The sequence below is a fragment of the Sorex araneus genome, chromosome 5 (assembly GCF_027595985.1).
Source record: "Sorex araneus isolate mSorAra2 chromosome 5, mSorAra2.pri, whole genome shotgun sequence".
Classification (NCBI taxonomy): domain Eukaryota; kingdom Metazoa; phylum Chordata; class Mammalia; order Eulipotyphla; family Soricidae; genus Sorex; species Sorex araneus.
This window is the reverse complement of record NC_073306.1, coordinates 211,904,541-211,931,341: the sequence shown is the minus strand read 5'-3', so window position 1 is coordinate 211,931,341 and position 26,801 is coordinate 211,904,541. Positions and strand designations below refer to the sequence as shown.

General features: G+C 44.7%; 1 protein-coding gene across 2 annotated transcripts in view; it reads right to left on the bottom strand.

Annotated features, from left to right (window-relative positions):
- CCSER1 (coiled-coil serine rich protein 1) overlaps window positions 1-26,801 on the bottom strand; it is a 912,102-nt gene that overhangs the window by 463,879 nt on the left and 421,422 nt on the right. For both annotated transcript variants that reach the window (XM_055140485.1, XM_055140484.1), the window contains exon 9: window positions 26,628-26,711. In XM_055140485.1, coding sequence (XP_054996460.1) covers window positions 26,628-26,711 — 84 coding nt within the window. The remainder of the gene's footprint in view (window positions 1-26,627; window positions 26,712-26,801) is intronic.

The window sequence follows — 26,801 nt, the reverse complement described above, 5'->3', positions numbered from 1 at the left end:
GACAGCTGTTAGTGAAATGTGAACTAAAACACAGAAAGCCAGACAAACTCCTCTTCTTCCTCAGTACTAGGAAAGGTATGAAGAAATTTGTTCTTTCCAACTTTCTTTTCAGTTCAAGAATTTATATTCATTACTCACTTGAACACCTAATGGAAGTCTTTCAGGAAACATGATTTTTTAATAGGAGTTGGTTGGGATTGCTAATAAAAAAGTATTTTTCATATGTGAAAGTTAAAACTTAAATGGCCCTGTGAAATGGATCAATTACACATTGATCAGAAATGATAATTTATTTTTAGCTTAAATGTTACATTGGATTTTTAATTATGATTTTGTTTACACTGATATCTAGTCTCATTATTAGTAAAATGAATTATAACAGCAGCGCTTCCCTTCACTGAGTTCCTCCTCCTGCCTCCCTCTTTGATGTTGTTTTCAATTTTTTAAAATAAAGGCAATATTAGAAGCAAATCACCCAGTTGAAAGATACCAGGAAAAAGTCACTCATTCTAAGCATTTGTTCTCATCCTTTGTTATTCCAAAGTTACCTGGCAGATAAGAAACCAGGAACATGAGGATGTGAACAAAGGAAAGAGCTGGACATCAGACCTGTTTGTTGTTTTTCTGTTGATGCTACTGTTTGGATTCTGTGTATGATAAAACACTGAACTTTAAAAGAGCTTCATGCTTTCTATTTACATTATCCCCAGCTCCTGCCCAAAGCCATCCTTAAGCACAGTACGGGGGTGTTTGATCTTCAAAGCTGCTCAGGGTCCTCTCGAATCGTGAGCCTTGGGGCAGTCCACTCTATCTGCCAGAGCTGGCAAACCTGAGCTACCCGGGAACCCAGAAGACTAACAGTTTCTGTTTTGGACACAACATCTTTGTGGATTACTCTGCAAATCCCACACAGCCAACGGAAAGCAGAGCAACCATCCCTTGCTCGTGCCAGGGAGGCTGGGGCGGCCGTCAATTCATTCTCTCGGCTCCAAATGTATCCGTGAAATTCTATCCTGTGAAAACGGAGCTGGGAGCCCCTGTTCCTCCTGCCAGCGTATCAGAAGGTGCTAGAGAGACTTGGAAGGAGAAAGAGCGTCCCTGGCCGGACCCAGCGTGTGCCAGCAACGGGCTTCTGCTCCGGGAGCAGCTTCTCCAGCGACGGGTCCCTGGCGCTAGACAGCTTCCCACGCATGTGGCGTCTGTAGAAACGTCTCCTTGCCTGCTTGTCACCGCACCCGGCAACCAGCGGCCACGGAGCCAGAGCTTTCCAGCAGGCGGCTTCATCAGTCTTGTCCCAGAACACCACCGTGGAGATGTCCCAAGAAACAGCTCTCCCCGTCACTCCACGGGCTGGCTCCTAATGAACAGCTCAGACCACGGAGATTTCTCTGCCCCTGAGCACAGCTGGACCAACTCCCCGTGGGGCAAAAACGGACTCTTCTGGAGCCGCTGAACCCCAAGCTGAAGAAGCGTGGGTGTTCTCTGGAGCTGCTGTTTCCACAGCTCACTGCAACACAGCTCACGCTGGCGAGTAGCACCCTCAGTGGGGTTGGGCAGAGGAGAGGACAGACACAGAACGGTCCAGCTCCTGCGGGCTGGAGAGAAACCGCAAAAGGTGGTGACAAGGCCCAGAGGGAACAGGAAGAAGAGCAGGAGTGCTGTTCTTCAGTGGGAAGCCGGCCACTAGGCGGGGCGGGGGGAAGTCAGGGAAGGGAACACTAGGACAACGGTGCGGGGGAAAGTGCCTGCCCAGTCCCCGGTTAGGGGGCAGGAGGAAACTGGGGACTCTGGCGGAGGAAGTGACACTAGTGAAGGCTCAGGTGCTGGAACACTGTAGGACTGACACCTCATAAAGAACGTTGTCGCTCTGTAAATCATGGCCACTAGGAATTCATTCATTCACAAACAGATCTGCTGTTTCTAGATTCCACAGAGCCCTCTCCCACACACTGGCCAAGGTGGCAAGATCTGAAACAATTCATGCAGTCACCCGGAGACCTCGGAGCTGCTAAGCGACAAAGGTCCGGGTGTCCCTAGCATGGTTAAAGGGACCGTTGCAGGTTGTACAGGAACACAGAGGAGACTGAAGCTGGACATCTCCAATGGAGAGGAGCCGAGTGAGCCTGCGCATCCCTCCCGGGACTGGACACCACCAGTGTCCACTCTCATTCCCCAGGGGGGCCATGGCTGGGGCTGGAGCGATAGTTCAGCGGGGAGGGCACTTGTCTTGCGTGCAGCTGGCCTGGTTCCATCCCCGGCATCCCAGATGGTCCCGAGCCTGCAAGGAATGACTCCAGAGCACAGATCCAGGAGTAACCCCCTTAATCCCCCAGTCGGGGCTCTACCGGCCCAGAGCCTGACTGTCTTTGCCATGTAGGACGATTCTCCTGTCTCCAGCACCCCGCCGTGCTACCACACACAGACACACAATTCTTTGGATGAAATGCAGACGGGGCAGGAGGACCAAACTTCCTGCTTCCATTGAGAAGCAAAGGCAATACATTGTAGAGCCAGAGGAGCAGTGATTACCTTGCCTGGTCATTGATTCTCACATTTTAAATGTGTTTTGTTTCAATAACTTTGCTTCCACAAACATTTTGGAAGGACTTACGGAGTGCCAGATCTTGACAGCAGCTTGAGCGAAACCAAGCCAGCAGCTGATTTTGGTAAATAACATCTTATTGAAACATCTTCACCCTCATTCATTTCCATGTTGTCGCTCTTGCTTCTAGGTCACAATGGTAGGATGCAGTGGGGCAGAAACTGTAGGAGCCGGAAAGCCTAAGATATGTACTCTCTACTGGCCACTCAGAGCCCGGCCCAGCCTGCTCTGCTCTGGCCATTGTCCGAACCTACGGTCCTTTACTCTCGCCCTCTGTCACAAGATTCCCAGAAACAACAACAACAACAACAACAACAATAACAGCAGCAGCAGCAGCAACAACAAACCATTGCTGATCCCTGTCTAGGAACTAGGGAGACACTGAGAAGTGAAAGTTCACTTTCATCTCCCTGTGGAAATGTGAGCAGCGCTGGGCGGTTACTGCAAATGTATGAATAACACACACTGCACATTAGAAGGCAAAGGATTCTGTGGTACGTGAGAGCAGAGTTAGGAAAAGGAAATATGCAGAAGGGGCCAGGTTTGCAATGTTAAGGAATGAGGAAAAGGGGAAATTCGGAAATTAACATTTGAACGGGCTGGAAAGATAGCACAGCGGTTGGGCATTTGCGGTTGGGCATTTGCCTTTCACGTGGCCAACCCCTGTTTGATTCCTCCGCCCATCTCGGAGAGCCCGGCAAGCTACCGAGTGTATTGTGTCGGCAGGGCAGAGCCTGGCAAGCTACCTGTGGCGTATTGGATATGCCAAAGACAGTAACAATAGTCTCTCAATGAGAGACATTACTGGTGCCCTCTCGAACATCTGAACAAAGTTGGGAAGGAAGGGATTAGTAGCCATGGGCTGGAGAATGTTCTGTCTGAGAGGGGAAGTGCCTTCTAGAAGCCAAAGGGAGGGCATGGTGTGGGTGTTCAGAGAACAGAGACTGGTGTCAAAGGATGAGTGAAGGAATGTTCCCGCAATGGAGGTTACCCTCAGTGGTCACAGCATTTGTTACACACACCAACTTCTGTTAAAAGAGCCCATATTTGGGCTTAGACATTTTAATTTATTTTTTTAAAATAATGTAGGAGGACTGCTATTTGTTCAGCCAATGATTAAGCTGACTGAATTGGGCATGAACTCCACAATGAGATGTTATTTTTTATTAGACATGATTAAGCAAATACAGCTTAAGAAATCAGAAGCCTCGTGTTATGTCCAACAACCAGATACTCCTCCACGTGTATGTATAAACCTATCTGTTTACACACACATATGCACACCGGGATAGGAAATCGGAATGATGACATATTTGCATGTCTTTGAGAAAATATCTTAGAGAATGTTTAAAATATAATAATATGTAAGTGCATAGAATTAAAAATTCACAAAAAATATTTTATGTTTGTTTTCAGCCATGCCAAATGAAACACCTGGCAGTGCTCAGGGGACAGAGATACGGGAGAAGCGGCTGAGGCACGCGCTCGGCCGAGCAGTCCTGCAGCCTGAATATGCACAAACTCTCCAAGGGTTTGGCCAGGAGTCGGATTACTCAAGACATAAAACAATCCATTTATATCCTCTTTCACTTTCAAGAAACAGTTTCAATGCTATCAGACTCAGATTCATCAGGGTTTTAAATTTTCCAAAGGGTTGCAGAAATTATTATAGAATTTAAAATGTGGTGAAATATAAGTCCTACCTTAGAGGCTTAGAACGTAAAATACAACGCACACCTTTCCTGAAACCTATTCATATTGTAAATTTTAGATATTTGCATTTTAACAAATTTTATAGATTTACAATACTATAAAGTTTTTAGGTTTACACCTTATCTACCATACAACACCTAAGTTCTAACGGTAAATTCGGTAAGCCCTGGATTATACGACGAGAGAGGGAATATAATAAGTATTGTCTGCAATAGATTCATGTTATGAAAAAGGGTCTGTTTTTTAAAATTAATTTGTATCAAGTTGGTAGGTCAGGTACAAAATAAAGGGTTTTCGGGGACAACAACAAAAGATAAATATCAGAAATAATTAAGTATCATAAATAATTGTCATAATAAAAATTTAAAATCTCCCTATTATATCAATATTTGTAGGTTCGGACAGGAAAGGAGGATTATTCTAAAGAACAGGGCGCACGTACGAGGCAGGGGTGCTGTCCAGTGGCAGAGCACTGGGCTTGATGCGTGAGGACTAGATGCAATCCCCAGCACCCCGAGAAAATAGGACCAAGCAAAATAGCTCTCCCTTCAGTGCCCGAGAGACAGCCCAGTGGTCAAGGCTGCGAGCACTGTCCAAGCAAGCCCTGTCTGCATGGCCCGGTGAGGCCCCCAAGTGCCACTGTGCGTGACCCTGGGAACTCCTGGCACCCCAGGGTCTAAGTAGCACATTCCTGGGCCTTGCATCACAGAGTCCAGCCCAGGGGGTGACTATCACCATGGACCTCCTGAGCACTGTCTGGAAGCCCCTCCACCCAGCAAAATAAGGGAAAAAATGGTTCAAGCCTTGGATTTTAATATTCTCAGACATCAGAGCAAATGATATCCATCATCAAATGTGAACGAAGGTCAATGCTATTTTACATTTGAAGAGCGACTTCCAGACGCTTAAATTCCCAGAGAAGATGTGCCTCCGAGTTCATGACCGACATCGCCTCGTGAGCAAAGGTAAATCGGGCAGATAGACCGAAGGGCACCGGGAGATCTGCAGGCAGCACCTTTCCCTGAACGAGGTGAGGGCCCAGCCCGGGCGCACACTTTCACAGACTCGTTGAAGCTTCATTACTGCATAAATCGAGGACGATTATCATCAGGATGTAACAGAGGAGAAGACCGAGCAAAGGAGATGTTAGATGAGTCACTAACTCAAGTGAGTAACAGACGGGGTGACGGGGCCTTACCCTGTCTATGCTTTACTAACCTGTGATTAAATGGGCCCAAGGAAATTAGGGGCTGGATTCCATCTCAGAAACAAAAAACAAGACCAAAAAGTTGGTCTAGGTGAGGTCCACCCATCCCCCAGGGTCCTACAGAGAGGACAGGGCCCGTGCCTTGCCTTTCCCTCAAGGCCCAACCCTCCAGGATGGCCGGGAACATGCCGCGTGCCTCAGTGGACAGACGAAAGGGAGCTGGTTGTCTTCCTCAAGCCTACTGGCCTGCAACATCATTTCCTAAAAGTAGGCTCCCTTCTTCTCCCTCTACAGGAGCTTCCTGTGAGCACAGAGACGGGAGTCTGCCATCTTGCTGCCAGCGAGCTGCCCAGCGTGGTCCTCTCCGCCAGCCCCTGTGTCTCACAGGTGACCATCTCTCGGCTGCCGCCACGCTGGATGTTCACGGCACAGTGAGCCCTCGGGAGAGACGCGTCACCTTGAACTCAGGAGGCCCATAGATACGCTTTGCGGTTCACCCCCAGCACCCACCCGGCTCACTGATCACTCCAGGACTGCTGGGGTCCCTCCTGGCACAGCCCCCTGACCAGCCAGGCTCCCGGGCTCGTGAGGGAGAACCCCGGGTCCCGGCCTGGGTGGGGGTGAGATGCTGCCAGTGTAACACGCACGGGTGATAGGGCAGAACTGACGTCGTGACAGGTGGCAGAAGTCCGCAAAGTCTGCCAGGCCTCGGGTTCAGTTCCTGGTCTCGGTTCCCCAGCAATGAAGCAATGTGTAACGGGCCAACCGGAACCCACCGGGAAAGCTCCCGGGCCCAGCAAGTGGCTCAGTCGATCACTATGTCCCAGTCAAAATGCCCCAGAAACTATCTTTTGTTAACCCTGAAAGAATGAGTAGTTGTGTACCATAAACGGTTACCGGAAACTATTGTTTAACTATTGCCTGACCACTATTGCCTTAGGCACTTGCCAAAACACTTTGTTTGGTAACTAAGATTTCCTTCTGAGGCAATGAGGCCTGTACTGCTCATGGATCAATCCCTCTGCACACTGCTTGCTGCTTGAAGTCAGGGTGGCTACCCAGAGCCCGGTCTGTGGGTGAGATGGTTGACCCCAGGACGCTGGAATAAAACTCCTACCACTTTTTTTAAAAAATTTTATTTTATTAAATCACAGTGTGGAAGATTACAATGCTTTCGGGCTTAGGTCTCAGTTATACAATGCTGAAACAACCATCCCTTCACCAGTGTCCATATACCACCACCAAAAAAAAAAAAAAAAAACACACAGTACACCTCCCATCCCGCCCCCCACCCCCTTCATTGTAACTGATAAGTTTCATTTTACATTCTGTTTACTTTGGTTACATTCAATATTTCAACACAAACCTCACTATTGTTGTTAGGAGTACCCCACTAGATTCAGACCTACTGTGAAGACAAATAAGGTCGCGCGGCCGCTATTGCGGCCGCGCGGTTTTGAATTTCTGTACATTAACACTAAGTCCAGGGAGATTTCTTCCAGATATTGGATCATTGCAGGCTTGAAAACCCAATATGTGGTTGTCTTAATATGGCGGACACCTCCCCTTCATCCCCAGAGAGAAAGAGGCGGGAGAGAGAAATACCTTTCCCCTCCTGGGCGGGCACATGGCCGAGGTTTAGTTCTCAGGCTGGAGACATTCTGCGAGGAGTTGCCCATGCCGAAAGAGGTTTTGCTGGGTCTGGATTCACGCTTGTGCAGCTGCGGAGAGGCCGCACATACGTGCGGCCCCCGGGATCACATCTCGGCGGTGGTCAAACTCCTACCACTTTTGCATTCCCATTGCCGTGTGTGTGCCTCTGTCCATCTCCTCACTTGAGAATCAGTCAAGCTGGGTGTAACACGGGCATGCCCGGCGATTGGCCGGGAGTCTGAGACAGGGAGAGACACACCTGTGGTGTCCACAAAACTGCTTGTTCCGCTTTAGCGTTAGCTCATAGAAATGCCATGGCACCGTTGCGTCAAGCCCATGGAACCACAGAATTCAACTTCCTCTTCCTGTGTTGGGGTCCACACATGATGCATCCTTTCCTGCCCCTGTGTAACCACTGTCCTCCCCTAGTAAACTCTGTCAAATGAGTATGAGGCTATGGCCCGCATGGGTGGTTTCCTCTCAGTCATGTGCCCGACCTATAGGCAGGGGTTGCCCTGTGTACTGAAAACTGTCTCCACGTTCCTGGGTTTCAGGTCATTGTGGGCTTATACAGGAAATCTGATATTTTTTTCTTAACTTCCTTGGTAGAAATGTTCTACACATCTGTTAGGCATTGTTCGAAGTGGTCACATACCTTATTACGGAAAGTTACAAATTTTATGTAGGAAAGGAGACTTAAAAATGATAACATGCGAGCTTGGTAATTGTGCAGTGTTTGGTTGTAGGAAAAACAAAACATTTCTCTGTGTAGTGGGGGACTCTGGAGCTGCCCATTCCTGGTGGACAAGCGTTCCCTGAGTACCCCTGGGCCTACCCCCTCCGTGGGCAGTGATTCCTTGTCTATAGGGGGTTTCCCCCTGAGACTCAGCCCATTTCTTGCCGTGTGCCACTTCCCTTCCTGAGAGCTCTCTTTGACATCCAGTAGCAGTCCTTCTGAAGCCAGGTTCCCTTCAACACACCAACATTCTTCCTCCTTCCATCCCAAACACTAACGCTCACCTGAGCCAGACCCCTCTCCTGCACAGCTGAGATGCTGGTGGATCCCTGGGCGATCTTCCCTGACCTGACTTTGCCTCGCCTTCCTGACAGCTTCCTATCCCCTTCCTTGCAGTGAGCAGACCCAGCAACAAGAGCTGACATGACACGACATGACCCCTCATGCACAGGTGTCAGTGCAGGAGTCAGCAAGCATTAATAATAATTAGTAGTGCAATAGAAGAAACATTTCCTGGCTTGCTTGTGTGTGGCAGTGAAATATCAAGTTTTAAAATGATGCTTAATCGTGTTCTTTTCAAAGGGGAACGTTTGTAATGCTGTCTTCAAAACTGTTTAAAAACATTTTAAATAAGAAGAAATCAAAGTCTGTTGACTAACAAGTTAGCCCAATAAAGGCTAGGGCGGGTGATAAAGTTTGACTAGCACTCCCACCATCATAGCAAGCACTATCTCCCACAGGAAAACAAAGAAAGAAATCATTAAGTAGACTACTTTACAGGAAGAAGGAAATGCAAAACGAACAACAGTCAGGTAGATGAAATATGAGAAGCTTCTATATGTGACTCTTGCCCGAATTCTATTCAAGAGCCAAGTATAGGGGGAAACTCCAAATCTGGGTTACTGTGAAGGCTAGTGAGAGTCAGACAGAGGACCACCACAAACCTTACACTAAGGAGAATATAGTTTTCATTGGATTAATGGGGCAATAAAATTTAATCTAGATCCCAAAAGTCTACAAAGAGAAATATGGTCAGGGGACAAATTTGAGAGATTAACTCTAATACAAAATTCACCTTATCCCAGAAAAAAATTTAATGCAGAATCATTTTCTTCATCATTAAACACTGACTTTAATGTTTATTCACACCCTGATCTCCAAATATATTCTTGATTTTTCATCTTAGAAATGAGTTATCTAATTTACAAACTACAATTTGATAAAGGTTGTTTTTCAGATGACATATGCAGTTCTTATTCCTACATTAGCCGGAGGTGTTTTGGGACACTGATCTCATTTTTTGAAGAGGAGGGAAACTATTTATTTACAATTGTCTCATATCTCTATGACACAGGTAATAATTCTCAACAGGGACTCATCAGAGTCAGGAATTTGGAGCCAGAGGGAATCAGATAATTTGCCTAACCGATATAATGACTACACAGAAGCATACATTTACTACTGCTTGCAAATTTTTTAAAATTATAAAGAGGATGATGAAAATTCTTCCTTTTAACATGGAGAATATCCTGCTGAGTGAAATGAGTCAGCAAGAGAGGGACAGATACAGAATGACTGCATCCATTTGTGGTCTATAAAAGAACATACATATAGCAGGTATGTATAAAAGAACATACATATAGCAGGGACTAATATCCATGGCCAGGGAATTAGGGGTTAGGAGGACTCACCAATGGTCAGAACTAACCACAAGTGTGTGGGGCCTGAGGTAGTTAAGATAGAGACGAGACCAGTATGACAAGCATAGCTGGGAGTGATCGCGCTGGACAAGGTCTGAGGGTTAAAAGTATGTAAAGGGATATTCTTGACAACCTTTCAGTATCAATACTGCAAACCATAATGCCCGAAAGAGGAGAGAACGAGCAAGAGAGAGAGAGAGACAGACAGACAGACAGACACACAGAGAGATAGAGAGATGGAGAGCAAGACAGAGAAAGAGAAAGACAAAGAGACAGACAGCAGAGAGAGAGAGAGACAGAGGGGGAGAAAGAGAGAGAGGGAGAGAGAGAGGGGGAGAGAAAGGGAGAGAGGGAGAGAGAGAGGGAAAGAGAGGGAGGGAGAGAGAGGAGAAAGAGAGAGGGAGGGAAAGAGAGAAGGAAAGAGAGAGAGGGAGAGAGAGAGGGAAAGAGAGGGAGAGAGAGGGAGGGAGAGAGAGGAGAAAGAGAGAGAGGGAGGGAAAGAGAGAAGGAGAGGGAGAGAGAGAGAGAGAGAGAGAGAGGCAAAACACCCTAGAGCGAGGCTGGGGCAGGTGGCAGGCGGGGGCTGGGCACCTTGGTGCCGGGGAACGCCCGCTGATGGAGGGATGGGGGTTGGAACATTATATGACTGAAGCCCAAGCCCCTGATCCCGGGCCCACTCCTGGCTCCTCCATGCTCAGGAGCACCACAGCACGAAGCCAGAGCTTCCTGGGCACCGTTGAGAGCGGCCTGGGTGTCCCTTAATGTGAGCCGCAGGGGAGGGTGCCCGCACTCAGGGCTGGAGAGGCAGCACCTGCTCGGCCCGCGCACCGACCCACTGGCCCAGACGGTGAAGAATCTGCAGGAGAGGCCGACGGGCAAAATAGACATATTTTAGCGGCAATGATCTTTTTCTTCTTGAGACTTGCAGACCTGATAGAATATTAGTATGCTGAAAGACTGAAAAGCTTGAGTTAAATTTTGACGGACTTGCAAAACTAGGCTTCTCTCCCCCTTCCCCCTTCCCAGCAGGGACTCTAGAAATGTGCCCCGTAAGAAAGAGGGCGCACGGAGTTATTCTAGGCTCAGCAGAACAGGTGGGGGCTTGCCCATCTCAAAGCAGTGTCTGACCCCCGGACAACAATCCCTCACCAGGGAAAGAGGACCAGAGATTAGCCTCCGCTAAATTTCTACTCTCCTCCTCGCTGATCATATCTCTGGGCATTAATACTAAGAAGATAAGAGGCAGGCAGGGGCTGGCGGAGGGTTATACAATTCTACCTGTCAGCTTTGCATTAACCTAAACATCCTTCCACCAGCTCCGGCCATTCCATTTGCACAGAGAAGATGAGAAACATCATGCCTCATTGCAAAAGAGATCTAACTCAGAACGAGGAGAAGGTGAGCGGGCAGGAAGGTTTCCAAAGCCCCCACACACGCTGAAGTTGGCCACAAGAACACTCGTAAACCAGTTTGTATTACCGGAGTCTAAGCTTCATTTAGTAAAGCGGAGTCACTTGGAAATGAGAAAATATGTGCCATTATGTCCCAGACCTCATGTCGCTGTAAGAAGGCAAACGTTTCACAGTGGCATATGATTCTCCAGGCTGCGGCAGAACTGTCCCAGGTGCCTGGCATGCAATTAAACCAATCTGGTATGATCTATTAAACTTGAAAAAATTAAGCTGGGCGCTTGCTGGAGATGACTCTTTGGGAAAAGCTGGTATTCCTAAACTGTCATCTTTGATGAGAATTCCAGGCACCACTGGCAGAGCGTTAGATGTTATCAATGATGTATGGAGAAAGAAGAGAAAATGTCTTGTAACCGGGTTTCAATAAAATATACTCCAGGGCAAATACCCAGTAACAACGCCATCATTCTCATGCATCACTGATGTGGGATTACAGTTTTGCAGATGCTTTTTTATGCTCCAAGGCAACAAATACTCCTCACCATAAAAGAGCCTTAACATGAAGGGGCAAATGTGTTAAACACCATTTGATTTAGAAATTCCAATATAAAGAGCGACAATCCAATCAGCTGCACTGGTCTGGAAAAAGGCAGAGTTAGAATCCCCAGAATGCTTGTGAATGCAAGTTTAAAGGTGCTTTAAAAAGAACTAAATATCAGAATCAGTTGAAAATCACCATCTATCATGATACATAGGGAAATACTATTCACAAAAATTTAAATATTTTGTCTACAGAAGTTATACTGTGATGTATAATTTAATTATTCCATAATATTTTGTTCAAGGAGTCTATATCATTTCATTCTCATGGGAGAAATGTGTAGTTTGGGGAAAAACTAGTGTAGCCAGTGGTCGTGTGTGCCTTCACTGCTGGCTTCACCCATGATCCTTCAGTGAGAGTTCAATGTTTCTGAGTAAAATGATAATACACACGATTTTTATAGATTTTTAGAACTGAGTTGGAGGAATACAACTCTTTTCTTAATGATGCATACGGTGTGTTTCCAGACAGTAATATTCTTTAATAGATCTCAAAGGTATGGCATGTGCTAATAGTACATCGTGATGTTTAAGAGAGGGCTGGAGTGATAGCACAGCAGTAGGGTGTCCGCCTTGCACGCAGCCAACCCGTGTTCAATTTCTCTGGCCCTCTTGGAGAGCCCAGCAAGCTCCTAAGATTATCTCGCCCACATGGCAGAGCCTGGCAAACTACCCGTGGTGTCTTCAATATGCCAAAAACAGTAACAACAAGTCTCATAATGGGGATGTTACTAGTGCCCGCTCGAGCAAATCGATGAACAATGGGATGACAGTGACTGTGACTGATATTTAAGAGAATAAGAATCCGAATGGAGCGAGAGCAGGGCTGGAGTGCATGTTCTGTATGCGGTGCCCCTGGTCCTGTCCTCCAGGACCGCCCTGTCCTTCACTGCCCCCCAAACAGAAAGGTTAGCACAGCTCTTCCAAGGGCAATCACATGCTTAAGTTCTAGGATTTTCTAAGAACCAGAACATTTCTTTTTACACATTACGAAATAAGAAAGCTTCCATTTTCATGTAGCCTGCTCACTTCCTGTGGTTCAGAAAAGATGTGGGTTATACTACCAAATGTTTGCTTTGTATCTATACCTCTCCCTGACTCTGAGCAAATTAAAACAGGAATTTTCTATTTATACAGAGATCCTGCCGGCAAAGTTTAAAAGCCAGTCAAATGAGATTTTGTTTAAAGAAAATGATCCATCTGATAAGGAATCATTTTAACATGTAACTGGAAAAATGATTGCTAGTGAATATATGTTCTATCAGACATACCTGTGGAAACAGACACATATAGTCTAATACTTGTGGAAAGAAAGATCTGACCTATTAATACTTTGTTTGCGATAGCACAGCGGTCGGGCATTCGCCTTTCATGCGATCTACCCGTGTTCAATTCCTCCGCTCCTCTCGGAGAGCCCGGCAAGCTACCAAGAGTATCCCGCCCGCATGGCAGAGCCTGGCAAGCTACTTGTGGCATATTGGATATGCCAAAAAGAGTAACAATAAGTCTCACAATAAGAGACATTACTGGTGCCCACTCGAACACATCGGTGAGCAAAGGGATGACAGTGACAGTTTAAAGAAGCTATTTTAAGACAGAAATCTTATACATAAATGCATTTTGATATATGATTAAGAAAAATAAGTAAGAAATTTAAAATCATTTGAACAGTTCAAAGAAGGAAATATGAATACAAGAGTTATCCTGAGGTGATTTAAAACTGGTAACAGATTTATTCTCTTCTGTCACTGAAATCTTCCATTGAAAGAAAGATTGATTAAAAATAAAGTTTAAAATGAATTTTACTCTACAGATACATATTACATATATATGTATGTATATACGTATATATAGTGAAGATCACTATTATATCAGAAAAACAAAAGCCCTTCTGTTACAACAGGCACTGAGGCTTCTTTAAGAAGCTACATTTGCTGATAAAGTAACAGTTTATTTACAAAGTTTCAAGGATGAAGCAAAGTGTTATTTCTCCAACCTTAAATTCAGTCACCTCAAATGGATAACATTAAACTTGTCAACTGTCTGCCTTTTGCAATAAACTGCAGATAACTGGGACAAAGTATACAGCCATTCTCTGGTCTGTAACACACACAGTACCATCTTCTTTGTAGCTTGACAGTTTTCACTGAAACAAATGTACCCATTGTGGCAATGGTACATTTGTTCAGGGGAGAAAACACAAGGGAATTCTAATCCCTGGGAAGTTAAACCCTGGTTGTCTCCTTAAAGGACAGGCCATGGTCCAAGATCTAGCATGCAAAACAGCAGAGAAATCTGAATACAGTGTACAAAATGTTTTAATTTTAAAAGTCTGATATACTAAAATGTGAAAATAGATAAGCAATAATGTTTTCAATTAATCCCAAATTCTCGGGACCAGAAGTAGTGCCAGGGATTGAGCCTGGATCAGGGTCGTGCAAACACTGGCCTCATGCCACCATCCCTAGGAGTTTGCTTAGTGATACTATCAAAGGAGTTTGCATACAAGAACAGTTCACCAAAGTCACACAGCTGAAAGAACGATGGGTACTGCATCCTTCAATGTAGGGGCCATTCAGTTAGTCTTGGCGGGCTATGGAATACACCAAGAGCCACAGACTATAATAAAAAGTGAGAATCTTGTAAGAGAAAAATTGGAACTTGTGTCGGGCTATACTAAGACATTATGGATCTTTCATTCCAACTCACTCAAATACCGTGAACTTCAAAAGTTCTATACTAGTTTAACCACTGACTCAGTAATGCTTCTGATTTCCTTTTTCCTTGCAGCCCAGTACTCCAGCAGGCTCTGTGAGCTACAGTGAAAGCAACTGTATCCCTGTGTTCAATTTCTCCTAAATATAAATCTGAAGTATCTAAGTAAAGACTCTTCTCAGGATAGTTTACAATGTGAAACACATTGTCTCACTCTGGGCCTGAGCTGCCGGGGGTGCAAAAGCAAACATGGTTTGACGTGGGAAAGCGTGGACGGCTTCCCGGGACGCGGGCACACTGGGCACCTGCTCGCCTCCCGTGCTTCTCAGTCTCCCCAGTAGCCAGCATCGTGGGTCATACAAGTTTGTTATTTTTAATTCAATTCTGCTCTTCCCTTTAGACTTATGTGTAATCACAGGTTTTCTTCTTTTATGAGTTGGGGGCCACTCCTGGTGGTACGCAGCCTTGGCTCCCGGCTCCGTGCTCAGGGATCACTCCTGCCAAGGCTCATGGCATCACGAGGGGTGCCAGGGACGGGATCTGTGCCAGCTGCATGGCAGGTAAATGCCCCCCACCCCTGCGCGCTGTGCTCTCCAGCCCTTTCTTCCTTGTTGTGGGGACGGGGTCCACACTCGTGGAATGTAGGGCTTCGTCCTGCCCTGCACTCACTCCTGGAAGAATTCAGCTGATCATGGTCGCACCCTGGCTGGCCACGAGCAAGGCAAGCCCCCCTGCTGACCCCATACCACTCTGCCTCCCTCCTCCTTTTCTAGAAGGTTCTGATGGGCTTCCTGCCTACGTTCCTTTGTACTGCTAGCTGTTCATATTGCAGAGCATTTCTTCTAAGAAACTGGCTAAGGAGAACCATCGACTTGTTATTTTACCAAATGTTATTTTCCTGAGCAGACTCTACGAGCACGGCAGATTTTAATATACTGCTTTATTGTAAATTTCCACAGTCTTTCCTTTTATTCCTAGTAATTTGAGGGTGAATCAAATTTTAACTTTGCCCTTTACTTTTCTGTTCCTATAATTCTTCTGATTTCTAATCCTTAGATGACTAATTCACACTTGTATTTCCCTCTGCCATTTTACTGTAGCTGTTTTACATGGCCGTCTTTTTAAATTAAGTTTTCACTGTCTCTCTCCTTTTGGGTGTTGTGGTTTGCAGTAGAGGTATGGAGTGGCCCTCATGTTCGGTCTAGAGTCTACGTTCAGCCCGTTCGGGATGGGAGATGGGGCCGGTTTCTTACCCAGTGCCAGCGCTGCCTGGAGAACAAACAGTTGTGAAAGTATTTGAAAGACCAAAAAGTTCACGGCTTCCCCACTGAGAGCACCCTAGCAACAGACTCACAGAGAGCCCCAGGATGGGGGAGGAGGGTTGTGAGGAAGAACTTTGGGGAAGCCCAATAAAGACAACTTCGTGAGGGCAAATGGCACGCACCCTCTCGGGACCACCGGCCTCTCCACCTAGCAGCCTTGACTATCACCTAAGCACAATCCTCTCTGACTCCGGCCCCTCAGCATCCCAAAGTCAAAGACTTGACTTCACAACCTCTCTCCCCGAGGGAAGCCCTTGGATGCAGGGCAGCGGGCAGACGTCAGATCTGGCTTTCTTTGTCCTGCCAAGAGCAATCCGTGCCCAGCCCGAGCTCAGTGCTCTTCCAGACCCGGGTGTGTGGGCATCAAGCCCCAGCAGGTGGGCGCCGGCTGCCCTGAGGGCGGAGCAGGTGGGCAGGAGGACAGCCCCTTCCTCACACTCCCCTCCTCCCACCAGCTGCAAACATGAAAGGCCACCCAAGTGTCCCATGAGCAGAGCTTTCCCTCCTGCTCCACCCGGCCTTCCTTGCCAGGCTGTTTCCTGCTTGTGGCTCCTCCTGGTCCACTGTCTGGGTCGCGCCCCCAGCCCCTGAACCTCCCCTTGCCCCCATTTCACCTGAGACTCCCTTGGGATATCAACAGGGGGCCTCATATGGCCCCCGGCGGAGACATGCTGTTATATATGATACGTCTGCATTCATAATCCCATGGATCTGATCTACAGATGCATTTATCCTATATATACCATATACATATATAGAATATAAACATAGATATACATGCACTCTAGATATGTATATACAAATATTTATTAGATATTTATTAGATATAATTTAGATCATAGATATATAGAATAGATGATCATAGACATCTGTCCTATATATAGATATATAGAACAGATTGCATACCTATGCACATCTATTTTATATATCAATATAGTTAATTATCCTACCCACTGTACTATTGCCCCAGAAGTACCCAGTAGCTATCCAGTAGTGATAGCACAGTGGATAGGGCGTTTGCCTTGCATGCAGCCGACCCGGGTTCGATTTTTCCTTCCCTCTTGGAGAGCCCAGCAAGCTACCGGGATACCGAGAGTATCCCGCCCACATGGCAGAGCCTGGCAAGCTCCCTGTGGCGTATTCGATATGCTAAAAACAGTAACAACAAGTCTCACAATGGAGACATTACAGGTGCCCACTCAAGCAAATTGATGAACAATGGAATGACAGTGCTACAGTGCTAGTTAATTGTCACAGATAAGTAATGTGTGTGTGTGTTTGTGTGTGCGCATGATGCACACTTGGTGTCTACTGCGTCTACATATTGTCTGTTTAATATTTTCTATACACATGCTGAAATGCATGTGTAGTAACTGCCAGTGTTGGTTAGACCACAGTTTGGCGGGGGTGGGGAGTGGGTCACTCAATCCAGAGACACAGTGAGGACACAGGGTCAAGTTTCAGTGGCCACAAACCACCAGCCTTGCAAGACCCAAAGCAACTCTATTGCAAGTCAGTCATTAGCGTTTTAATGACTTACTTCATGTGCATTTACTAATTTTTGTTCTGGGGGCAACCCCCAAAATTTCAGGGCCCACTCCCGGCTCAGGGACTGCTGTTGAGCTGATCTGGGGACCAGGGGATGGAACTGGGCCTCCTGCTTGTGGAAGGTGATGCTACCGTCCTGTGCCTCTCCTCAGCACTGAGGCATTTGCAGGGGAAGATAGAGAGGACTCAGAGCCTTAGGCAATGAGAAAGAGAGAGAGGACTCAGAGCCTTAGGCAACGAGAAAGAGAGAGAGGACTCAGAGCCTTTGGCAACGAGAAAGTTCCAGACCCAGGGGCTCAGCCGGACTGAACAGTTCAGCTCAGGCTCCTGCTTTGACAGACTTAGGGCAGACCTGCAAAAACCGATTTCCTTTATATATATATATATATATATATTCAACTTTATATGTATATAAAGTTGAATCACTATATATATATATATTTGAATCACCATGAGATGCAGTTACAAGCTTTCATGTTTGAGTTTCAATCATACAATGATCAAACATCCATCCCTCCACCAGTGCACATTCTCCACCACCAATATCCCGGTATACCCCCCCATTCCCACCCTCCCCCTGCTCCACTAGCAGACAATTTCCCACACATTCTCTGTCTACTTTGGCAACATATGGTTTTCAATACAGATACTGAGAGGCCATCATGTTTGGTCCTTTTTCTACTTTCAGCACACATCTCCCATCCCGACTGCTCCCTCCAACCATCACTGACTTAGTGATCCTTTCTTCATCCCAGCTGCCTTCTCCCCCAGCTCATGAGGCAGGCTGCCAACTATGGGGCAATATTCCTGGCCTTTGTTTTTAGTGTCCTTGGGTGTCAGTCTCATATTATGTTGTTTTATATTCCACAAATGAGTGTAGTCATTCTATGTCTATCCCTCTCTTTCTGACTCATTTCACTTAGCATGACACTCTCCATGTCTATCCACTTTTAAGCAAATTTCATGACTTCATTTTTCTCAACAGCTGCATAGTATTCCATTGTGTAGATGTACCAAAGTTTCTTTAACCAGTCATCTGTTCTCGGGCACTTGGGAACAACATATTTCTGATAAAAACTTCTGCCCACTTAGACTTCAGGACATTAGGGCAAGGTCAAGGGGACGTTCTCAATACCTCCTACCATTCCGGCTCAGACAAGCTTTCTGGCTTCTCATCCTGGATTCAGATCTTCATTTTTGGGCACTGATTTCCCTATGACTGTAAATTCTCCTTTTACAATGCTAAGAATTCAGGAACATGTTTTATTTCCATTTAATGCTAAATCTTTAGCTATTATTATGTTCCATTGACTAGTTAAATATTTTTATTTGGTAAATTCTTCTTAGCAGTGGAATCTTGATTGGAATAATAAAGCTATAAAAGGTTGAAGGCCAAACTACTAAGTTATATGGCATACTGTACAGAATATGTGAGACATATCAAAATGTCCAACTTTATGCACAAATGAATTTCGGCTACATGCAGAATTGGTGATAATATGACTGCACACACTCCCTTTACAACCTAGAACTTAAAGATAAAATACCTCATACTGGCATTTAACTCAAACTACACTTCTTTTTTATATATCTCTGCCATCGTGAAATAGGCCAGCACCTCTCGATAAAGACCTAAATGTGTAGGACTGCCAAGGCCAATGCTGAAGAATATTAAAGACTGCATCTTTCTGGCAGATTTTGATCAGGGCACGGGAGCGTGGAAGAAACTGGGGTCTAATCCCCACTACGGATCATAGGACACTGTCACGTTCACACTCTCCATCTGTCTCACGATGAGATGGAGAGTAATGGCTGCTGAGATAAGCCTTTTCTGGAATCTATGCAATTAATTCTCCTTAAAAAAAGGAGGGAGGAAGCAAACTGACACTTTAATAATGTTTAAGTATACCTAATCTATTTCTTTTCTGCTTCTAATATTCCCTAAATCTGAGAAAGAAAGAGGATTTGAAAGTACTTATAGCTGTCTGTTCTTATGTAAATCACCCATGGGCCTGTAATATTCTATCTTAAAATGGCTGGCATGAAATAATATCAGAAATTGTAATAGGATGTGGAGCAAGCAGGGAATTGCTTTTACGATGAATTCAAGATACGAATTTCACACAAAAAGAATGTTTCTCTTATCAAGTAGAAATTATTCTGTTATTAAGGCTTCAAGGGTGTAGCGTTTTATTTCGTTTGAATAACGAATATATTTTAAAACAGCGTCAAAATACTCTTCTCCCCAGAATCCTGATAAAGTGTTCTTTGCCCATATATATTTCTTAGTCAGACTTCTTTATTCTTTGTTTCTTTTTCATTATGCATAGTAACCTGATTACATATAATGCTACACTTTTGGTTCTTCAATTGCTTTTAGTTTTTCAAAATTCTCCAGTGCTACAAGTGCTTTTATACAACCCCATGCTTTCCTATTCAAATGTTAACGAGGAGCAGAGAGCCTAGCTTTCACTTAACTAAAGCAAATGGCACTTTAAAAGGACAGGGGAAAATGACTGTTTATGTTTACTTTTACTCAAAGAACAAATTTCAATATTCCCTCTGGATGGGAACAAAAAAGGGGGAAAAAAACCCACAAAAAGGGGAAAAAAATCCACAAAAACGACATGTATGTACATGTACATATACACATATACATATACACATATAGATATATATGTTCTCTTATATGATTTAGCTTTTTCAAGCTAATTTTTACATTGCAGGAGGAAAGAGTGTTCAATTCAGTAATACACATGCCATATAAAATGTCCAGAACAAATCATTTAAAAATACTTTCAAATTTGTAAGAAAACATATGTTAGGGAGCTGGAGCAATAGCACAGTGGGTAGGGTATTTGCCTTGCACGTGGCCGACCCGGATTCGATTCCCAGCATCCCATATGGTCCCCTGAGCACTGCCAGGAGTAATTCCTGAGATGCAGAGCCAGGAGTGACCCTGAGCATTGCCAGGTGTGACCCAAAAAAGCAAAAAAAAATGTTAATAATAATCATATCAAAAATTAATATTACTATTCAGAATAAATTCAGCTACTAAAACTTTTTTATATTGTTTTTAAACATGTCAAAATGTAGCATATTTTAACAAAGATAATAATTGGTAAGTGATTTTTAAAAATATGATTTTGGGAACTTCTAAATAACAGCAATCAAAACTTTTCTTAGTGCCCTCATTAAAAGCACAAAAATTTAAATTCAAATGTTCAACACTGAAGCTATCATAATTTACCAAAATATTCAGGATAGCAACTAAAATTCACAAGTATCCTTTCAAAGCCATGAATATCAGCTCACACTCAATTTTGAATGCAGTTTGTTCACCAACAGGTTCCTTGCTGTTATCTGCTCACATATTTCTAAATTTACTTTGGTATGGAAGCAGCGGAACTTTCTAGAAACATGTTTCAGGTGTGCTTCATTCAAAATCAGTCTAGTGGGCCATTTTAAATTCCCCACTAAAGATTCAAGATACATTCACTTTACCATGGACCCTATTTATCCCGTTTCCCCTCCCCCTCCCTCCCGCCCCTGCTAAAGGGTGTTGGTCTCTATCAGATCTAAGTACAAATAACAAATAACGGGGCCAGGAGGGGAAGAAGGGCGGGCTCAGGAAGGTGGCCCCAAGGAGAGGAATCCTCGGTCTGGAATGAAACAAGAGTGAGCCCAGGGGTGCCGGGATCTGCTGGTCACCTCATGACCAAATCATGACCCAGGTCATCCCAGCACCTGCCCAGTTTAACCGGCCCCTCCTGCCTCAAACTCAAGGAGCGGTGAGGCCCTTTCCTCGCGCCTTTGTTAGAGATGGAAAGGGGATGGTTGCTTCTCCCTGGGATTCTTCAGAAGACCCTCCCATCCTCTGGGAGTTTCCCTTCCTCCTCCTCCCTTCCTCTCCTCTCTCTGGGACGGAACCTTCGCTGCATTCTGCCATTAGATCTCCACGGCTCGCTGCCCGCTGGGCCAGGCCAGAGCCCATGTGCCCGCTATGACAGACCCTGCTCGGGGTTACGGAAAACGGCAGGAGTGAAAACAAGTTCTGTTCTTTCATCTGGCAGGAACTGAATTCTCACTCACGTCAAGTTTATTGTTGGACGCATTAATATAGAGTATCGCATTCGTCGAAGACACAACCTAAGCACACGTACTGCTTCGGTGTGTGTATACGCCAACTTTCTGACTGGGAATTCTAATGCACGTTCATTTCCACAGCAACGCCTACTAGGAGACGTGTAGTGAAAGTGGTATCTGAAGCTTTCCAAAGTGAGAGTGCGAGTTTATAATTCCACCAGAACCTGGAGTGATTAGGTTAGGGTTCAGATTCTGGCTTTTGTTTTTCTTGTTTCTTGGCCATACCCAGCCATGCTGGGCTTACTCCTGGCTCTGCACTCTGGATCACTCCCGGAGGGCCTCAGGGAGTCTCCGGGGTATAGGGATCGAACCCGGGTCGCCCACATGCACGGCAAGTGCCTGCTCACTATTCTACTGCTCTGGCACCCAAATCCCACTCTCTTTTATTTTTTTCTATTTTTAAATTTTTTTTTTAAATTTTATTGAATCACCGTGAGATAGTTACAAGCTTTCATGTTTGGGTTACAATCTCACAATGATCAAACACCATCCCTCCACCCGTGCACATTCCCCACCACCAATATCCTGGGTATACCCCCCTTTCCCACCCTCCCCCTGCCTCCATGGCAGACAATATTCCCCAAATCCCATTCTCCCCAGCCCCCTGCCCCCCCGGGAGGAACTAGCACTGATATTTTTACAATTATTGACCTTTGGTAACGATAGATAGATGAGGCTGGGAGGTGTCATGCTCTACATGTTTCATAGTTCATGAAAGCGTCAGCTTTCTGGTGGTGGTCAAGTGAGAGTGTCCACTGCCCTCTAGCAAATATGAATGTCTAGCTGGATATTCAAGCTTATCAAAGGAAATAGGAAAAGTAATTTTTTAAACGTTAATTATATTACTGCACTGTTTACTCTTAGAGCTAGTGAACTTTCCTACCCAAAATACCTGTTTTTGAGTGGCCAAGCTTGAAAGCTCTTTTAAAGAGATATGTGTATGTGTGTGTTTGTGTATAAAATATATGCTATGCAAATACAGTATCAAAACATATTTTATTTATATATAGTATGCTAGGACTGGAGCGATAGCACAGCGAGAGTAGGGCTTTGCCTTGCACACGGTCGACCTGGGTTCAATTCCTCTGTCCCTCTCGGAAAGCCTAGCAAGCTACCGAGAGTATCCCGCCTGCATGGCAGAGCCTGGCAAGCTCCCTGTGGTGTATTCGATATGCCAAAATCAGTAGCAACAAGTCTCACAGTGGAGACGTTACTGGTGCCCACTCGAGCAAATCGATGAACAATGGGACAACAATGCTATAGTGCACAGTATGCTATATTTATTTAAGTACATTTATTTATAATAATTTATCATATTTATTGTTATTTATTTACTAAACTGTATTTCTATGAAAACACACTGTAATATATAATACTATCAAAATGTATCTGTTGCTTCTAACTCAAATCAGCTATAAAATGCACAAAAGTATTCAAGGTGAATAGTTTGCTATGGTAAAAATAAAAAAAAAGTATTGATTCATAAATTATTGGCAATACATTTTCCTAATGTAACTATCCATATGAAATTATATAGTTTCTTCATAGTATAATTAATAGATGTTAGAGTCACTGATAAAAATTTATATTCATACCATGTACCGATTCTAATTAGGGCAATTAAATTTAACTTTTGTTGTCACACGACTAATTAAAATCATTATATTTTTCACTTATAAGTTAGCTTTGCTTAATAAAAATGCTTTGAATCAATCCATTAACATATTTCAAATATTATTTTTCAATTTCTGGTATCAAATTGGGCATTCATTTTTTGTACTTGTGGTGTAGAACAACTTTAAGGGTTTCTGAAACCATGGATAAGATTAATAATCATTACAAGGAAATATCTGCCTGCCCCAAACACAAGGCTATCCCTTCACCACCAATGACAAACCTCTGGGATTTATATCAGACATAAGAAGGTTAATATTTACAATGTCCCTCAGTTTCACACAAGCAATAAAAGTGCTATATTCTTCTATGTGACCTTCACTAAATATCAAGAAATGGTACAAAATTTTCTCATAAGTGGAAAAGTAGTTCTTTATTTTATAACATTACATTGAATAAAGTCAAACCTATGGTTAAGGTTTTTCAGTGCCTTTTAATTTTTATTATAATTTCTCTTGATTAAATACACTTCATTTTAGCCACTGTGTTTAGACATTTGGTCTAAATTTCCATTTATGTTCTAGAAACTAAATAAACCTCCAAATTTGATCCTGATGGTAGGGCTGACCAATATTCAAAAGAGATTAATTCATTCTACAAAGTAAATGCAAAAATGTTTTAAAAAGCGATGACCCAATATTATTGATCAAAAATTATCCTAGAGTTCCTAGTTCTGTAAGGTGACTCTGCAATGCCTTGCGATGTATGAACAGCCTCTTTTTGACCCTGGTGTTGATCAAACCTGTGCTTTGCGTTTGATTCCTCGCGAATGGTGGAATGTGGAGGGGGAGGTGTGGCCACGATGTCCACTTAGAGTTTGCTCGTCAGAGGGCACAGGGGACACTTAAACGCAGAGCTGGGTCAAGAGGCCGGGGGCAAGCATGGGAAGGCGGGGGCCCTGATGGACTCGGAGAGAAGGAAGCCGGTGTGCTCGGGCCTCTCTGCAGCCACTGGCTAGCCCACAGGGCGAGGGTAACCCTGGGAGTGGGCGGTTCTCGCCAGAGCAGTGCTCAGGGCCAGCGTCAGCCCTTGCAGGAAGGGGCTATTCTGCTGCATGCTTTATCCTGGGGAGACCCTCTCCAGTTCCGGCCGGGAAAACTACAGTGGGGGCACCCAGCCTGGCCTATGTTCTAACACCTGCGACTCAAGACATTTAGGCCAAAGAGTGAGTGAGTGTGTGTGTGAGAGAGTATGTATGTCAGTGTGTCTGTGAATGAATATGTGTGAGTGACTGTGTGTAAGTGTGTGTGTATGAGTGTGTGTATGTGTATGTGTGTCAGTGTGTCTGTGAATGAGTGTGTGTGACTGTGTGTAAGTGTGTATGTATAAGTGTGTGAGTATGTGTGTGTATGACTATGTGTGTGTGTCTGTGAATGAGTGTGTGTGACTGTGTGTGAGTATGTGTGTATGACTATGTATGTGAGTATGTGTGTCAGTGTGTGTGTGAGTGACTGTGTGTAAGTGTGTGTGTATGAGTGTGTGTATGTGTGTATGACTATGTGTGTCTGTGAATGAGTGTGTGTGACTGTGTGTATGAGTGTGTGTGAGTATGTGTGTCAGTGTGTGTGAGTGACTGTGTGTAAGTGTGTGTATGAGTGTGTGTGAGCATGTGTGTGTATGACTATGTGTGTGTGTGAGTGTGTGTATGTGTGTATGACTATGTGTGAGTGTGTGTGTGTGTGTGTGTGGCGGGGGGGGGGCAGTTCACAAGTCCCTAGTATCCATCAAGTTTGTCCTTAACCAGCCAAGGAAAGATCCACTGGAGTTGTGGCCATCTGCCAGTTAAACTGCCCAAATCTTATACCCAAGTACTGAGCACGAATACAGAGACGCACAAACAAAAGGAAGCAATAACATAGACATAGATCTTGTTGTTGCTGTTGTGGGGTCACACACAATGGCGGTCGGGGCTTACTGCTGGCTGTGCACTCTGGGGCTCTCGCGGCAGGCTCGGGGAACCTCATGGGACGTCAGGGACTGAACTCGGGGTCGCCTCGTGCGGGGCAGGTGCCTCCCACACTGTGCTAAGCCTCAGGCCCCAACAGCGTGTTTCAAGACCACGTAAGCGCCAGGGAGGGAGGGAGGGAGGCCAGGCATCGCGAAAGGCCACTCCAAGTGCCGCGAAACGCTCAGGACACAGGCGGCAGGGGAGGAGACCTATCAGGGACAGTCAGAGCACAGAGCCAATGCAGCGACAATATTTGCTAGACTAGAACAAACTGAATTTGAATAATGTTTAGACTGTCAAAGTATGTAGTGGAGAATCACACAATGGCTTAGAATGTTAGCAGGAGAATTCTCCGCTAAAGACAACACCAGCAAAAAATATAAGGGGCCGCCTTATAGATCAAATGAGAATATTAAAGGGGTTTTAGAATGAAAAGAATCTAAAATTTGAAGGAACACTTGAATAGGTTAAGTACTATTACTAAGTACCTGTTAGAATTGAGGAAGAAAAATCACTCCCTTGGGTAAGTCATTAGAAAAATTTATGTGCAGCAACTGAATCTTTTTTCCATTTTAGTTTACTTTACATTTTGGGGGTAATGCCTCTGTGACACTCTCGGGCATTCCTGCCTCTGTGCTCAGAATTTAAATAATACGGAATATCATCTACTAAGAAAAAAGAACTGTGAGCTAAAAGTCCTATTTAAATGCTGAATATCTTGATAATGAGTCAGTGTTACTTACTGAATCATCATTTTGCTAGTGTAAACCTGTTTTATTCAATTTGTATATATACTTACATGAGTTGAAAATGAATTATTTAGAAAAATAATGTTCCCTGCTGCTCATGTTACCTACTAAATCTGATTTAGATTTCCTTCAACGTCACATTCAGAACATTGGAAAATACAGAGTGAATGTGGCATTCGCTCTGTATTTCTGTATAATTTTTACACTCTGGGGACTCTAGGGTAACGCCTGCACCAGCAGCAGCCTCAGCTGTTGAGGTCACCGAGAAGGGGCAGGGGCTGGAGTTCTCCTCTCACGGAGCCACTTTCCATGAGCCTGGTCTGAGCCCGGGACCACCGATGGTCCCTGGAGCAGGGCAGGGGCCGCCCTGGGGCAGAGCGTCTGGCTTTAGCCCCGAACACCTCCATGCAAGGCTTCTGTAAGGGTCCATTATGGTATTGCACTGAATTACTCTAATTCGCTGTATCAAAGGAAAATCTGTTTTGTCCATAAGAAGAAGAAGTCTTTGTTCTTGACCTCAGATTACATCTCAAAGCGGAATAGCGTGGGGCTAAATCATGTTCTCCACAAAAGAAAATGTGACCCTTAATCTAACTGGTGATAAATGCAACTCAAATCTCTAACTGGTTTGGGACCTGCTGAGCCGGCACACACAGTCGCATACACAACCTCAGACGTTCTATTCCTCAGCTGGTCAAAGATCTGGAGGGCTTTGTTTCTTTCCTATTTGAAAATTTTCTTAAGAGCTTTATTACTAGAGAATTATAAAACTGATCATTCATCACTTTAAATTATTTTAAAGTATGAATAGTTAAGAACATTAATGCTAAGAAGTTCTTCAAGGTTTTCAGCAAATAACCATGCAATAAAAGTACTTTTGCCGGCCCAATGTTGCTGTCACTCACCAGCTCTTCCTGAAGTTGGCAAATGAGCTCGTCCCTCTCTTTCAGCTGCAGCTTCAGCACGGAACATTCATCTTTCATCATGTCCTATAAAAACATCAAGAACACGGCATAGCAGGCTTAGCTCCCGCACTTCGCTCTGGATAAGGAAAGTTGGCATCACAGTGGGGATAATTG